Raw genomic sequence first — 17,991 nt, 5'->3', positions numbered from 1 at the left:
AAGTATGGACTATTAGTTTCCTATGACTGCTGTATCATAAACTTGGTGGTTTAAAACAATCAAAACTTATTCAGTCGCAGTTCTGTGGTCCAAAGATCTGAAGTCAGTATCACTGGGCTAAAATCATGGTGTCAACAGGACTACATTCCCTCTGAGTGCTCTAGGGAGAAGCTGTTCCTTGCTTCTTCAAGCTTCGGGTAACTGCCGGCATTCCTTAGCTTGTGGCTACATCACTCTGATCCTTAAGGCCAGCACCTCCACCTCTCTCTCGGGTTCATCTTCATATCCCCTTCTCCTGGGTGTGTCAGATTTCCCTTTGCCTCTTTCTTAGGGCCCACCCAGATAATATAGGATAATCTCCCCATCTCAAGACACTTAATTTATACAAATAACTTTCTTCCAAATAAATAACATTTATAGGTTTCAGAGATTCAGATCTGATATCTTTGGGGGCCATTTTTCAGCCTATCACCTACAGGATTGAGGAACTGAAACAAGGAAGGGCAAGTTATCAAACCAAGTTATGGCTGAGGGTGACTGGGAAAAACCCTGATGGGGAAATTCTGAAACACTGTATAAGGCACACCCCTTAGAGTTATTCCATCCAAGAAGCAGGTGAGAGATTATACACCAGTAGCCAACAGTTATTGGTTGAAGGTTGCTCCCAGAAGGGCTTCAATTCCCCATCACTTCTGACCTGTCTATCACACAGGAGTCAAAGAGGAAGAGAATCACTCAGGCAAAGAAATGCAGGTTCTGTCCGCTGGAAATCAGGCTTAGTGCCCGGAAGTGGTGAGCATGAGAGATGTGTGGGACATCAACAGCAACTGCTGTGGCCTCTTTCAACAGCTTTGTGATAACTTCCACTTAGATTTCATAGGCCAGCTTTTGTTACATGGCCAAGCACAGCTTCAGGGGAAACTGGGAAATGTAGCCATATCCTCAGCCAGACATAGTTCCATACTGAATAGCACACTGGAGCTCTGTTAGCATGGAGGAAAGGGAGGAGGGAGGTTGAGGAGCCAGCCAGCCACATAGGCGATAAGGATGGAGGCAGACATGTGGTAAGGATGACTCAGACTAGGGTTTTATCACTGGATATTGTGAGAAGTGGTCAGGATTTAGAATACTGGAGGCAGTGCCGATGAAACTGTTGTTCTGGAGTTTGAGGAAAACACAAATCCAGGATCATGAAGGGTTTTATCTGGAGCAACTGTAGCAGTGATGTCAATTAAAGAGATGGATGGACTGGAGTGGGAGCAGGTTTGTGGCACAAGGAGTCTCTCACTCTGTTTTGAACTTGTAAAGACTGAGATGTGTATAGATACCCTGTGGGAATGTCAGTGTTGACTAGGTAGTTGGATAGAGAAGCCCAGAGTTCAGCAGCTCTGCAGATACTGATTAGGAAGTTATCGGAACAAGCTGGCACTCAAGTTTCATTAGAAATTTCCACTATTTAGGAAACAGTGTATTTCTTAGTTTCCTAGCATTGGAAAAAACAGATTTTATCAGTGTTTGCCTAATACTCTACTTTTAGGATCTAGTGAAATAGCTGGCTGTAGTTGTAATAGAAAAAGAGTAAAATGACTGTCCTCATATGTACTAACTCTATAGTCTTTCATTAAATAGACCTTTTGGCAGGAGGGAATTTTAATTAACTTGGAGATTGGCTTATGGATTCCAAGCTATGGTTATTGGTGGAAATCAATAATTAAATGTTTAAGTAATCAAAAAAAGTACCAAGGGTAATTTTAGATTTTGAAAATGGGATAACTGTATACTTTAGATACAAATTAGATTTGGAGTTTATTCTTTTTCAGTGGCTTAATAAGATGTCTAGATATACTTTAATTTCAGCCTCTCCCATAGGCTTAAGAAAGGAAATATAAAAAACAAAAAGGAATCTAAGCTAATGCGTGTGTAAGCTTTTATTTACCACTAATTGTACCATATGTTCCTATGTGTTAACATGAAATTATTTTCAGATAATTATTTAAGCTTTCAGGTGATTATAGAGATCACTCTGAAGAAAGAGGGTTATTGCTTGCTAGCATTTCACTGTCTGTTTACCTCATTTGATCTGTGAACCAAGATGTTACTTAGAATGTGAATAATTATAGAGAAGTTTCAAGAAAAACTTTATCTGTAATGAAGGCTTTTTAACAGAACTTCCATTCTCTTTAGAACTTAAGAATGAGACTTAGACTTCTTAAAAACATTGATAGAGACTTGAAAGTTGTGACATTGCATTCTATTTCTATAAACTTCTTTCTTTGATTATTATGATGAAGGCTTTAGGATAAAGCCATTATAGGTACATTTAGGCATGCTTTATTGGAATAGGGGATATATACTTCCTCCACATCCTAACACTAAGCTTATCACAAATGAGAGTGAAGAATGGACTGAATATGAGCCCCCACCTTGGGTATACAGTAAAAATAGGCACTGCAGCGCCTCTATGTCAGCAAACCTCATGGTGACAATAAATTATATTTTTGGACAACAAAAAAGTGCTTGAGAAAAAGTTACTTTAACTATAATTTAATAATTAATTTGGACCAAGGGCAACCATGAAGCTATGGCCTGAAAATCATGAGGTGATAAATGTTTCCTTTACTGTTTGAGGAGGGACGGTTGGCTAAAGAACAGACTGAGAGCACAGACACGTCTGTGAAAATGGGTTCCGGGAGCTCTCCTGGAGCCTCTCCCTCGGGCTCTAATCTTGCTTCTGCAGTGCAGTGTGTGATGTTCACGTGGGGTCTGTGAGCCACCAGAGGAGAGCTAAACTCTATGTTTGTCATTATTTTTACCCATTTCTCCTAGCCTCTGGCAGCCATGAGTCTGTTATCTGTATCTATGAACCCGATTTTATACACATATATCTACATTCCTGGGTCGGGAAGATCCGCTGGAGAAGGGATAGGCTACCCGCTCCAGTGTTCTTGGGCTTCCCTGGTGGCTCAGCTGGTAAAGAATCTGCCTGCAATGCAGGAGACCTGGGTTTGATCCCTGGGTTGAGAAGATCCCCTGGAGAAGGGAATGGCTACCCATTCCAGTATTCTGGCCTGGAGAATTCCATGGACTGTATAGTCCATGGGGCCACAAGGAGTTGGACCTGACTGTCTTACACTTTCATTTTCATATCTGTATCTTAGATTCCACATATAAGAAAGTATATATGGTATTTGTCTTCCAGTGCCTGACTTATTTCACGTAACATAATACCCTCAAGTTTCATTCAGGTTGTTGCAAATGACAGGATATCATTCTTTTTTGTGACTGAGTAATATTCCATGTGTGTATGTATGTGAACACACACACATGTATACACATGCATACCTCATTTTCTGTATCTGTCTATCCACCAATGGACATAATTTTTCCATAATTTGGCTATTGTAAATAATGTTTTCATGAACATGAGGATGTGTGTATCTTTTCAATTTAGTATTGTCATTTTCCTCAGATCAATGGCCAGAAATAGAATTGCTAAATTGTATGACAGTTCTATTTCTAATTTTTTGAGGAAACCTCATACTGTTTTCTGTAGAAACTGTACCAATTTATATTTCCACCAACAGTATACCAGGGTTCTTTTTACCATATCCTTGTCAATACTTTTATTTCTAGTCTTTTGGATAATAGCCATTCTAGCACATGAGGTGATAATCTCATTATGGTTTTAATTTGCATTATGTTTAATGATTAATGATGTAGAGCATCTTTTCATGTGTCTTTTGGGCATCTGTATGTCTTTTTTGGAAAAGTGTCTATTCAGATCTTCTCATTTTTAAATCACTTTTTGTGTATTAAGTTGTCTGAGTTCTTGATTTATTCTGAGTATTTGCAAATATTTCCTCCCTTTTTCTTTTGTTGATTTCCTTTGCAATACAGAAACTTTCTGGTTTGTTGTAGCCCCACTTGTTTATTTTTGCATTTGGTGTGAGATTCCAAAAATCATCATCAAGGCATATGTCAAGGAGCTTTACCACCTATGTTTTCTTTTAGGAATTTTATGGTTTCAGGTGTTACACCCAAGTCTTTAATTCATTTTAAGTTGATTTTTGTTCATGGTGTTACAGTGTTGGTCCAGTTTCAATCTTTTGCATGTGGCTCTCCAATTTTTCCAACACCATTTATTGAAAAGACTGTTCTTTCCCCATTCTTTGACCATATATATGTGGGTTTATTTCTGGACTCTCTATTTTGTTCCATTGATCTGTGTGTCTGCTTTCCTGTGAATATCATACTGTTTAAATTATTATTGCTTGTAACATAGTTTGAAATTTGAGAGTATGATACCTTCAACTTTATTCTTTCTCAAGACTGATTTAGCTATTTAAGGGGTCTCTTATGGTTCTATATAAATTTTAGGATTATTTGTCCTATTTATGTGAAAAATTCCATAGGTATGGGGATTTTGATAGGGATTGCATTACATCTGTAGATTGATTTGGGTGGTGTGGCCATTTTAACAGTATTCATTCTTTCAATTTGTGAGCATGGGACATCTGTCCATTTATTTGTATTGTTTTTAATTTCTTTAATGTTTTATAGTTTAAAATATACAGATCTTCCACCTCCTTGATAAATTTATTGCTAGGTATTTTCTTCTTTTTGATGTAATCATAAATGGAATTGTTTACTTCTCTTTCTAATATTTCATTATTAGTTTATTTAAATAAGCAAGTTCTTGTGTATTGATGTTATATCCTGCAACTTTACCAAATTTGTTAGTTTTTGATGTAGTCTCTAGGGTTTTATATATATATATATATATATATATATATATATATATATATATAAAATATATATACACACATATAAACATATTATGTCATATGAATGTAGTAATAGTTTTACTTCTTCTTTTCCAATTTGGACGCCTTTTATTTCTCTTTCTTGCCTAATTGCTCTGGCTAGGACTTCCAATTCCTGATCTTAGAGGAAAATATTTCAATTTTTCACCTTTGAGTATGATGTAGGCTTATCATATGTGGCCTTTACTACGTTGAAGTACTTTTGTATGTTCCCTCTATACCCACTTTGTTGAGGGATTGTTTTCATAAATGGATGTTGAATTTTGTCACATGCTGTCAAATGCTTTTTCTGCATCTGTCTATTGAGATGATCACATGATTTTTGTCCTTTATTTTGTCTATGTGACATGTCACAATGACTGGTCTGTGGCTATTGAACCATCCTTGCATCTCGCTGATCACAGTGTATGCCTGTTGAATTTAATGTTTTGTTGAGGATTTTTGCATCTGCGTTCACCAGGTAATTTTCTTTTCTTGTGGCATTCTTACCTGATTTCAGTATCAGGGTAATGCTGGCTTCATAAATGAGTTTGGAAGAGTTCCGTCCTTTTTTTTTTTTTTTTTTTCTTTAAGAGTTTGAGAATGATGGTATTCTTTGACTGTTTGGTAAATGTCACCAGTGAAGCAGTCTGGTTCCAGACTCTTGTTTGTTGGGAGGTTTTGGATTACTGCTCCAGTCTCCTTATTAGCAGTCAGTCTGTTTAGCTTTTTTATTTCATTATGATTCAGTCTTGGTAGATTGTATGTTTCTAGGAATTTATCTATTTCATATAGGTTGTCCAATTTGCTAATTTATAATTGTTCATAGTAGTCTCTTATGATCTATTTATTTCTGTATAATATCTGTTATTGGGCTTCTCTTGTGGCTCAGCTGGGAAGGAATCTGACTGCAACATGGGAGAGCTGAGTTCGATCCCTAAGTTGGGAAGATCCCCTGGAGAAGGCAAAGGCTACCCACTCCAGTATTCTGGCCTGGAGAACTCCATGGACTGTATAGTCCATGGGGTCGCAAAGAGTTGGACACGACTGAGCGACTTTCACTCACTTCACTTCACAATATCTGTTGTAATTCCTGTTGTAATAGCTCCTCTTTCATTTCTGATTTTATTTGAGTCCCTCTCCTTTTGTTGGTGAATCTAGCTAGAGGTTTGCCAATTTTATTTATCTTTTCAAAGAACCAGCTCTTAGTTTCATTGATCTTATTTACTTACTGTCTTTTAACCCTTATTTTACTTATTTCTACTCTAATCTTTTTATTTTATTTCTTCTAGTTTTTTTTTTCTCTATTTCCTTGAGGTGTAAAGTTATTTATTTGAGCCTTTTTGTTTCTTGAAGCTAAGTATTTATCACAGTAAACTTCCTTCTTAGAACTACTTTTGCTGCATCACATATAGTTTGGTGTGTTACATAATCCATTTTTGTTTGTCTCAAGGTAATTTTTTAAAATTTCTCTTTTATATCTTCTTTGAACCTTTGACTGTCCAGTAGCATCTTGTATAGTATAATGTCCACATATTTGTGAATTTTCCAGTTTTCCTTGTGTAATAAATTTTGAGTTTTTCATACCACAGAAAAGCTGCTTAATGTGATTTCAGTCTCTTTAAATGTAGTGAGCTTGTTCTGTGGCCTAACATATAATATAGCTTGGGAAATATTGAGAAGGATGCATTTCTATTGCTTTTGGATTGAGTGTTTTGTAAATATTTGTGATCTCAAATGTTGCTAAAGGCTGATGTGTTTTAGGTGATTATCTGTCCTGTGTATCCGTTGATATAAATGTAGAGTATTGTAGTCTCCTGCTGTTATTGCTGTCAATTTCTCCTTTAGGGCTGTTGATATTTGCTTTAGTTAGATGCTCCTCTGTTGGCTGTGTAAATATTTACAAACATTACATCTTCTTGTTGGGTTGATGTCTTTATCATTATATAATGCCCTCCTTTGTCTCTTGTTACAGTCTTTGTTTTAAAGTCTATTTTGTCTGATAAAAATACAGCTATTCCAACTTTTTTTTTTTGTAGTTTCCATTTGCATGAGATCTCTTTTTCCATCCCTTCACTCTCAGTCTATGTGTGTCCTTACATCCAAAGTGAGTCTCTTGTAGGCAGCGTGTAGATGGGTCTTATTTTCTAAACTATTCATCCACTCTTTGTCTTTTTTTCTCCACTCTGTGTCTTTTTTTCTTCACTCTGTGTCTTTGGATTAGAGAATTTAGTCCATTTGCATTTAAAGTAATTATTGATAGCTGTGCATAATACTGTCATTTTGTTAATAGTTTTCTGGCTGTTTTTGTGTTTCCTGTCTGTTCCTTTCTTATTCTTTTGCTCTTTTCCTTTTTTGATTTGATGACTTTCTTCAGTTCAGTTCAGTGGCTCAGTTGTGTCCAACTCTTTGCGACTCCATGAACTGCAGCACGCCAGGCCTCCCTGTCCATCACCAACTCCCGGAGTTCACTCAAACTCATGTCCATCGAGTCGGTGATGCCATCCAGCCATCTCATCCTCTGTCGTCCCCTTCTCCTCCTGCCCCCAATCCCTCCCAGCATCAGAGTCTTTTCCAATGAGTCAACTCTTTGCATGAGGTGGCCAAAGTACTGGAGCTTCAGCTTTAGCATCATTCCTTCTGAAGAACACCCAGGGCTGATCTCCTTTAGAATGGACTGGTTGGATCTCCTTGCAGTCCAAGGGACTCTCAAGAGTCTTCTCCAACACCACAGTTCAAAAGCATCAATTCTTTGGCGCTCAGCTTTCTTCACAGTCCAACTCTCACATCCATAGATGACTATTGGAAAAACCATAGCCTTGACTAGACGGACCTTTGTTGGCAAAGTGATGTGTCTGCTTTTGAATATGCCATCTAGGTTTAGCAGTATGCTTATGTTTCTTTACCTTTTATGTATTTACTGTAGTTTTTTTGCTTTGTGGTTACCATGAGGTTTGCATATTAACAATTTATATCTGTAACAGTTGAGATAAAGTTGTAAATAACTTGTTTGATACCACTGTAAAGCTTAACCTTCATACTCTTCCCTCTGCTGCATTTCATGGTTTTGATGTCACAGTTCACATTTTTTCATCTTGTCTATCCCTTAATTATCAAAATCATATTGTTATGGTTTGTGTTTTTAAATCTTCATGCTAGCTTTATAAGTGATTAACCCACTACCTTTACTATATATTTACCTTTCCAGTGAGATTTATTATTTCAAATGTGTACTTGTTAATGATCAGTACCCTTTCTTTTCAGCTTAAAGAATTTCCTTTAACATTTCCTGTCAGGTCAGTTTAGTGGTGATGAATTCCTTTAGCTTTTCTGGAAAACTCTGTATCTTTTATGAATGATAACTCTGCAAGTTAGTTTTCTTTATTGAAAATTTTTTCCTTCACTACTTTGAATATATTGTACCATTATATATTTAGTACAGCTAAATAATAGTAATCTACCTAAGACAAATAATATGTTAATACAGTTTAAAAATGAGTTTTATTGAAACATTTTTGAAAAGTTAAAACCTGATAAGATTGCCCATCAGATTTTTGGAAACTCATTTTCTTAGGCCCATCCGTGGTGCATGAGGCAGTCTCCTCTTCATTCTTTCTTATGCTTCCTTTCCCCTCTCCCCTTCCTCCATGGTGACTTCTATGTTTGTCTTTTAAGCCAAATCCCTCTTCTCTCTCCCCAAGCTAAAAATCCATCTCTGTCAGATATCTCTTATGTCCTGAACTAAGCTCTCTCTTTTTTAAATAAACAACTTGATATCCACTTCTGCTTCCCCAATTGTTGATGGATGGACTAGCCCTACATTTCAGTTTGCCTAGAACTGTCACTGTTTGTATCTGTTGTCCTGAAATAATCATTAATAGCTACCCTTTCACTTTTAAAATTATCCTGGGTTAATTATCCTGGGTTAATAACAACCCATATGTCACCATAGCTATCTGTCTGATTAAGTTCTGCCTTTTAAGAACCAGCCCCTCAGCCACTGTTAAAGGACTCTGGAGTGACAGGCATGTCCATGAGTCCTACCCCAGCTCCTGTTTCTTTGAGTGCCTCTCTCCACATCCATCCCCCTGCCATTCCTCCCTGACACACTTGCCCCACTTCCTCTGTTTATATCATCAGCTTTCTATTTCGCTCTCCATCTCCAAGCAATGATGTCCTGATGTTTTGACTCTAGGCTCCTCAGACTGGTGTGTTACCCTGCAAGTCTCAGTGTACCCCTTCCTTTCTGGCTTAATGCATTTAGACCTCTAGCCTTTCTCAGAATCTGGCACTTGTGAATTTCTCCCACAGATAAACCCAATAGTTAGGGCAAGTGTTTACTTCTCTTATGTAGTGTATTAGACACAATCCACCCAGTCTCCAGTGCTGAAAGGCTTAGAGAAATGTTTTTTTTTCCTCCTTCAGCTCCTCAATCTGCTTTATGGGATATTGTGAAGATTCATGAGAAGAAGTACAGCAGAGTAGTTAGCGTAGTGTCAGCTTTTAGCTAAAGAAAGAAATGAAGATACAAATGTCAGTGTCCAGATAATGAAGGAGGCTAAACTAAGTCTTTTGTCTTTTATTTTAAAGTTCACTAGATTTAGGAGCAAATATTGGTACTGAGGGGGCTTCCCTGGTGGCTTAATGTTAACAAATCCGCCTGCAATGCCAGAGACGTTCTGCAATGAGGGTGACAGGGGTCTGATCCCTGGGTGGGGAAGATCCCCTAAAGAAGGAAATAACAACCCACTCCAGTATTCTTGCCTGGGGAATCCCATGGACAGAGGAGCCTGATGGGCTACAGTCCATGGGGTCGCCAGAGTTGGACACGACTTAGCGGCTAACCAGCACCAAAGGGCATGTACTTGATGCCTTTGTTACCAATGCAAAACCTGGTGTCTGTCCTAGACTTGCTGAATCTGATCAGTGGGGGTGTGATAGACGATTCTCTCCAATCTGTGCAAGGTATGCAAACACCGAGTGGGTCGTTGAGCTAGATGACTTGTTAAAGTCCTCCCACCCTGAAGTCTAATATTCTTACTTTTGTATAGCATAGTCATACCCAGGAAATAAACCCTCCATTCATTTATTTCACAGTATTGGTTGAGTGGCTCATAGCAATGCCTCGTTCTTCTTTGGGCCTGTGTTTCCCTTCCACAGGCATGGCTCGCTCCTGAACGCCCAGGAGATAGTAATGGAGAACGCTTGTTTGTTGACTCAGAGATTCACTGAGCATCCTGCCATGTACTACGGCACTGTGCTCAGCTGGGTGAGGTGTTGATGAGCAAGACTGACAGAGCCCCTCCCCTTCAGAGTTTACACCAGCAGAAAAAAGAAACCAATTGTGTTTACAGTAAAGCTGATACATGTTGTTATGAAAAAGAAAATGGTGTGAAAACCATTCTTTTTGTTCTGTTGTTTTTCCCGCATCAGAATTCCAATTAAAATCCAGTCAGATTATTCATAGACGAAATAGTAATTCCTCTCCTCAGACTGGTTTTAGGTTTTAAGTCAAAACTGAGAGCCTGTGGACCTTAGCCCAGGAATACTGGACGACTTCAGGATGCATTTTTGTAGTTAAAACCGCTCTGGTGTCACAACTGGTATGAAGGCTGTTGAATAAGCCAGTCAAAGGGACATCCCTTGTTCAGGATGACTCTGGGTATTTTAGAAAGGGATTCTAGAAGTTCTGAGTCCTTTGAGTTCATGTACCTATTTCGAACCTTATCACAACAGAGCTCATTGGTACTACATTTGTCAAGGAAGTTCTTATTCAAAACATGAAGATGTTGTTAATGTAGACCATGCAGTAACTGCAATAGTAACAAAATAAGTCCACCAACTCTGCTGCCAGTGTTCCTTATCACCTCTATCCTCAACACCTTAATAGAGAAAATGGAAAATGTCAACTTTGCATGTTACATTACAAACAAAGCCATAACTAAACAGAGAGAGGAAGAAGAAAAAAACCCCTGTCTTTTGCTGTGGATACAGGAAGGCGCTTAATTTAGAAGCAGCTGTCTAGGATCTAGTTCTGGCTCTTCCATTAATCAGTGTGTGACTTCAGTGGGTCTGGGCTTCAGTTTTTTTTAAATGCTAAATGATCCTTAATTAGCCCTAAAATTCTCATTCAGTGAAAGTAGATGGAGGAGATGGTGTCATTTTACACTTACCTCTCCTGGCTTCCTCTCAGCTACAAATACATCAGAAACCCCATCACCACTGAACAGATGGATAATGAAGCAACTTGCTTCTCTAACCTGGACGTTTGCGCGTGCCTTAAGCTGAAGCCTGGGACCTCAATGTCTACCTGCTCATCTGGACTGAATGAGTGAACTGACACCAGGTCCTCGGGGAGTGCTGCGCTTCTCGGAAGGAGAGCCCTGCCCCGGAGCACTCACAACTCAGCAACTCTCAGCCTCCATAATGCCAGTTTGCACCAAGGGTCCTGTTTCAAACACCATAGACCTTCCTAGGACCAACTATTCCTACTTTTCTGGCTAATATCTGCAGTCTAAAATCTTATGTTACTCTGCCCACATCTGCCCAATCAGCTTTCTTCCAGCAGACTTCACCGGCCAGATGGCATCAGGCTTCTGTCCTGAAGGAGCAGCAGTGTAGCCCAGGTGCCTGGGAACCTGGTCCTGCCTCGCCTGGGTCTGTTCCTCAGCCCCTGGCAGGCCCTGTGAAGCCCCAGTTAGCCTGCCATCCGACCTGCTCAGGTTATGATAAGCACATAGGCATATGTATATGTACATGTAAGAGGATGGAATTATTTTTTTAAATATTTATGTGTTTGTTTTTGGCTGCATTAGGTCTTAGTTGCACCATGAGGTCTCAGTAGTTGTGGTTTGTGGGCTTAGTAGCCCTGCTGTATGTGAGATCTTAGTTCCCAGACCAGGGATTGAACTCGCATCCCCTGCATTGCAAGATGGATTCTTAACCACTGGACCGCAAGCAAATTCCCTGGGACTATTTGTTATAATTAGAATTTTCCTCAAATTAACCCACTCTAAAATTTATAATTTTTCAGTTCAGTTCAGTTCAGTCACTCAGTCGTGTCCAACTCTTTGCAACCCCATGAATCACAGCACGCCAGGCCTCCTTATCCATCACCAACTCCTGGAGTTCACCCAAATTCATGTGCATCGAGTCAGTGATGCCATCCAGCCATCTCATCCTCTGTCGTCCCCTTCTCCTCCTGCCCCCAATCCCCCCCAACATCAGGGTCTTTTCCAATGAGTCAGTTCTTCGCGTGAGGTGGCCAAAGTATTGGAGTTTCAGCCTCAGCATCAGTCCTTCCAATGAACACCCAGGACTGGTCTCCTTTAGAATGGACTGGTTGGATCTCCTTGCAGTCCAAGGGAGTCTCAAGAGTCTTCTCCAACACCACAGTTCAAAAGCATCAATTCTTCAAATTAACTTTATTTACTGTGGCCTTATTTCTGATGTAATCCACATGCTACATAGGAAGAAAAATGCAGATTATAACTGTATATATAATATATATAACTGTATATATAATATAATGCATTATATTATGGCACAGCTGTACTTTTTAAAATGCCAGTGAAAAGTACATACTCTGTTAGCTCTGAAATTAGCTTTTAGTTTTAATTTAAAATGTTAGCCTCTAGTTTTCAGAATTCTTCCTATTTAAATAATTGAAAATTTTGAGAAAATAATGATCAAGATATTCAAAGCAAAATCGTAAGTTTTCTTGTTCTCACATTTCAGTCTTTTAAAATATATTTCACTCTTCCACAATTGCCAGAGCTTCTCCTTGTGAGGCAGAGCTCCAGGAATTAATGGAGCAAATTGACATCATGGTAAACAACAAAAAATTGGACTGGGAAAGGAAGATGCGGGCTCTGGAGACACGATTAGATCTTCGGGATCAAGAGTTGGCAAATGCACAGACGTGTCTGGAACAGAAAGGTCAAGAGGTACTGCGGAGCTGGGTTTCTAAATTGTGCATTCCTCAGACTGTTATAAATAGTGCTAGTTCCATCAGAATGTATTTTTCATTACACATATTTTGTATAGGCATCAGCAATAGCTTGAAATGCCCTGAAATTCTGTCACAATGTGCTAAATGTATGTGTTCTATCAAATAAGTGGCAAGCAGAGCCTAAACCTATAGTAATTTGTTGATGCAGACAGACAGAGTCCAGTAGATGCCATCTAGGAAAGTAAACATTTGACATGTATGTGAAATACTGTTTTCAAGCAAGTATGTCAGTGCTTTTGTTGCTACAGAAACAAAGTAGCCATCAGAGCTGTGGCTTTGGAGCAGACAGAGTTCAGGATCATTTGCCTTTTCTCATCTGCTAGAAAAGTCTTGACTAAAAGAAGTGACAGATAAAGCCTTGATTGTAGGTCAAGAAAGAAGAGAGTTCAGTGAGGGGGGGTATATGTATGCCTGGGTGTCCACATGGCTCAGTGATACAGAACCTGCCTGCCAACGCACGAGACACAAGAGACGCAGGTTTGATCCCTGGGCTGGGAGGATCCCCTGGAATAGAAAACGGCAACCCACTCCAGTATTCTTGCCTAGAGAATCCCTTGGACAGAGGAGCCTGGCGGGCTACATACAGTCCATAGAGTTGCAAAGAGTCAGACCTGACTGAGTGACTGAGCACGTGCACCACCCAGGAGGAGTGTCCTGGTCCCAGGGAGCCTGCTTGCAGCCAAGCTGGTGAAGCTAGAGGGACGTCTGAGTGCTCTCGCGCCTGCTGCGGAGTTCAGCAAAGTCATACGCTTCACCTGACATGGACTTTCATGTCTGTGAATTTTCTTTGGGACCAGGCATAAGGCAGGTTTACTGATCATATGCTGATAACTAAAACGTCAACAGTCAACTTGTTCCGCAGCTGTTTTTCTACCTCTGCTGGACTCAGTGGAACTTAGCTTCTTACCTTGGTTAACTGTGTTGTTGTTTGGCCCAGGTAATGTGGTTATCAGCAGAGGCAGGCCATGAGACTGCACATGCGAGGGGCTGCTTTCTGACTTTTGGTCCCGTCACAACCCAGATGTGCAAACAGAAGCCTCACATGCTGTTTAAGCAGACACATTCTGTAAGCCAAATCCCTATGAACTCCTCTCAGACATTTTTTTCTTTTTACATTTTTTACTCTGCTGGGTCTTTTTTGCTGCTCCGGGGCTATTTCTAGCTGTGGCGAGCAGGGGCTACTCTTGGCTGCACCGGCTTCTCATTGTGGTGTCTGCTCCTATTGCAGGGCACAGCCCCTAGCCCATGGGCTTCAGTAACTGCAGCATGAGGCTCTGCAGTTGCTCATTGCGGTGTCTGCTCCTGTTGCAGGGCACAGCCCCTAGGCCCATGGGCTTTAGTAACTGCAGCAGCCTGGGGTCTCGAGTATGGGCTCGGTAGTTGTGGCCCAGGGGTTTAGTTGCTCTGCAGCACGTGGAATTTTTCCAGACCAGGAGTCGAACCCATGTTCCCTGCATTGGCTGGTGGATTCTTACCCGCCGCACCACCAGGGAAGTCCTATTTTTCTTTTCAATTTGTTAGTTTTTATTTTTAAAAAAAGGTAACAATTATTCCATAACACCACTAAAACAGAGCTCCCGTTGAAGGCAGCAGAGCCTAAAATAAAGGCTGAAATGTGTTGGCAGGGGTTCTGCCAAGAGTGATGACATAACTCTCCCAAAAAGACAATGCGAAATAGATTTTAAATCTTGCTTTAATGTGCCAGTAAGAAGGCTCAACATCCATACCATACTGTCCTAAAGTGTACCCAGTGGAATAGCCCTAGCAGCATCTGGTTTTTGTGAATTTAATTATTAATAACTATTCTAAGATTTTGTCAGGCAAAATTTAGAAAAATTAAATTTTATTCTTAATGCAGGTGGGGTTACTTCGACAGAAGTTGGACAGTTTGGAAAAATGTAACTTAGCAATGACTCAAAATTATGAAGGACAACTACAAACCCTGAAAGCTCAAGTAAGGAAACTCATTACAATTTAATATCATGTTTTGATATGTGTTTTGACCTATAAAATTGTGTTAATTTTGTTAAAGAGCCTCTTGATGAAAGTGAAAGAGGAGAGTGAAAAAGTTCGCCTAAAGCTCAACATTCAGAAAACGAAGATCATGTCATCTGGTCCCATCACTTCATGGGAAATAGATGGGGAAACAGTGGAAACAGTGTCAGACTTTATTTTTGGGGGCTCCAAAATCACTGCAGATGGTGATTGCAGCCATGAAAATAAAAGATGCTTACTCCTTGGAAGGAAAGTTATAACCAACCTAGATAGCATATTGAAAAGCAGAGACATTACTTTGCCAACAAAGATCTGTCTAGTCAAGGCTATGGTTTTTCCATTGGTCATGTATGGATGTGAGAGTTGGACTGTGAAGAAAGCTGAGCACCAAAGAATTGATGCTTTTGAACTGTGGTGTTGGAGAAGACTCTTGAGACTCCCTTGGACTGCAAGGAGATCCAACCAGTCCATTCTAAAGGAGATCAGTCCTGGGTGTTCTTTGGAAGGACTGATGCTGAGGCTGAAACTCCAGTACTTTGGCCACCTCATGTGAAGAGCTGACTAATTAGAAAAGACTCTGATGCTGGGAGGGATTGAGGGTAGGAGGAGAAGGGGACGACAGAGGATGAGATGGCTGGATGGCATCACCGACTCAATGGACGTGAGTTTGAGTGAACTCTGGGAGTTGATGATGGACAGGGAGGCCTGGCGTGCTGGGATTCATGGGGGCGCAAAGAGTTGGCTATGACTGAGCAACTGAAATGAACTGAACTGAACTGATGTCATTTTTTCTAACCAGAAAATGATACCTTGTGGCAAATGTGCTTTTGTTGCTGCTAGTTTACTCTACTGCTTCCTTCTTTGAAATTATTCATTTATTCATTCTCTTCACAACATTATTTTCCTAAAATACCTTAAGGATATGTTTTATCACATTTTGCCTTAAAAAACTCTGGCAAAACTTTCTTTTGAAATTGCTTCCTTTTTAAAAATGGTGTGTTTTCTTTTCCTTCTAAAATTATAAAACTATAATTATATTATATGCATTTGAGATTTATTCTTCTGGAAAGGTGGAGTCAATGTACTTTCCCCTATTCCTCCTGCTAAATGCAACTAGAAATCCTGGACGTTATTTATAAAACAGCATAAGACTGAGAAGTGGAGAGGAAAGACAGACCAACTAGGACCCTGGGTCCCAAGGCAAACATGGTGTTGAGTTCCTGGAATTTCTTTTTGCCTCTTATATCGTAGACTGGATAACAGAGAAGCCAGCAGGCCTGACTCTCCAGTGGGCACAAACAAACCAAAAGAGGAAGAAAGCCTCTTCCTTGCAACTGAAAGACCTGAAGAAAGATAGCCGACTAAGATTAAACGCTTTTTGATAATAACTGCTGACTGTAGCCAAAGGGCACAGAAAAGGACCATAGCTGCAAACCCACTTCACCAGCAGAGACCCAGTAGACAGCCTCGGCTCCGCCCTTGCCTTCTGTAATGAGGTAGTCCAGGCCCCAGCCTCCAGGGAGTCAGAGCAGACTGAGTGGAAACGCAGCCTGTGGTGTCAGGGCGGCCGTAGCAGAACCTGGACTTCCCTCTGCCTCTGTGGTGGTGTGCATCCTTCTCTCTGCAGTGGCGTCTGGGGAAGCCTAAGAAGGGTCTGGACATTCAGCGCCTCTGTGGTAACTGGGCTCCTTCCCTCACCACAGTACCGTTGAAGGCCATGCGAGAAGCAGTCATGTGGCATCTGTGCCCCTTCGCTCAGCGTGGTGCCCGTGGAAGATGTGCGGGTCCTGAGCTCCCACTCCCGCTCAGCAGTAACGAGGAACACCGACCTCCTCCCAGTTACCAGCTGAGGCCAAGTGAAGACGTAGACTTTCACTACCGCAAGGCAGCAATGAGGCGCCATTGCACATTTCCCTGCTGGAGCATTGTCAGAAGAGGACTGCTAACACAGGACTTCTATAAACTCTGGAGTTGCATCACAATACCCAAAAGTGGTTTCAATTTAAAAAAAAACTCACTCATCATAGCGAAAACAAGGAAGATCTCAACTTGAATGAGAAAAGTCAATTAAGAAACACCAACAATGAGTTGATATAGATGTTAGAATTACCTGACAAGGAGTTTAAAGTAGCTGTTAAAAAAATGCTTCAATGAGCCATTACAAACATGCTTGAAACAAATTAAATTAGAATGTTTTAGCAAACAAAACTATAAAGAACAAGCAGCTAGGAATTTTATAACTTAAAAATACAATAACCAAACTAAAAAATTCAATAGATGGGTTCAAAAGCAGAACAGAGAGGACAGAAGACACACACAATGAGTGAACTTGAACAGAGCACTATAGAAATTACCCAATCTGACAGCATGTTAAAAAGCAACCAAGACAACCTAGATAGCACGTTGAAAAGCAGAAACATTACTTTACCAACAAAGGTCTGTCTAGTCAAGGCTATGGTTTTTCCAGTAGTCATGTATGAATGTGAAAGTTGGACTACAAAGAAAGCTGAGCACTGAAGAATTGATGCTTTTGAACTGTGGTGTTGGAGAAGACTCTTGTAAGTCCCTTGGACTGCAAGGAATTCCGACCAATCCATCCTAAAGGAAATTAACCCTGAATATTCATTGGAAGGACTGATACTGCAGCTGAAGCTCCAATACTTTGGCCACCTGATGCAAAGAGCTGACTCATTGGAGAAGACGCTGATGCTGGGAAAGACTGTGGGCAAGAGGAGAAGGGGGCAACAGAGGCTGAGATGGTTGGATGACATCACTGACTCAATGGACATGAGTTTGAGCAAACTCAAGGAGATAGTGAAAGACAAGGAAGCCTGGCATGCTGCAGTCCATGGAGTCGCCAAGAGTCGGGTATGACTTAGCGACTGGACAATGACAAAGAGGTTTGGTTACCAATAGATCTACCCTAAAAGAATAGCTGAAGAAATTTCTCCTTGGTAAAAAGGAAATGATAAGAAAAAATTGGAAAAATGAAAGCATGGATAAATGCAGTAGATTTTACTTCTCTTGAGTTTTCTAAATTTTTTTACAACTGAAGCAAAAATTATAATGATAAAGTGGTTCTTAATGTATACTGAGAAAATAATTAAGATAGAGATGTCAGAAATGGGTCTTGGCAAAGAGAACTAAGATTCTAAACTTCACTTGAACTGGTAAAATGTCAAT

General features: G+C 40.2%; 1 protein-coding gene across 1 annotated transcript in view; it reads left to right on the top strand.

The window, feature by feature from the left end:
* Nucleotides 1-17,991, top strand: part of DEUP1 (deuterosome assembly protein 1) — a 128,245-nt gene that overhangs the window by 15,238 nt on the left and 95,016 nt on the right. Inside the window, 2 exon segments of the mRNA XM_012101573.4 lie at nucleotides 12,577-12,748; nucleotides 14,672-14,767. Of these exon segments, the coding sequence (XP_011956963.2) occupies nucleotides 12,577-12,748; nucleotides 14,672-14,767 (268 nt within the window).

Source organism: Ovis aries, chromosome 21, assembly GCF_016772045.2.
Source record: "Ovis aries strain OAR_USU_Benz2616 breed Rambouillet chromosome 21, ARS-UI_Ramb_v3.0, whole genome shotgun sequence".
NCBI classification, from domain to species: domain Eukaryota; kingdom Metazoa; phylum Chordata; class Mammalia; order Artiodactyla; family Bovidae; genus Ovis; species Ovis aries.
The sequence above is the reverse complement of the archived record's forward strand: the minus strand, read 5'-3'. Positions and strand labels throughout refer to the sequence as shown.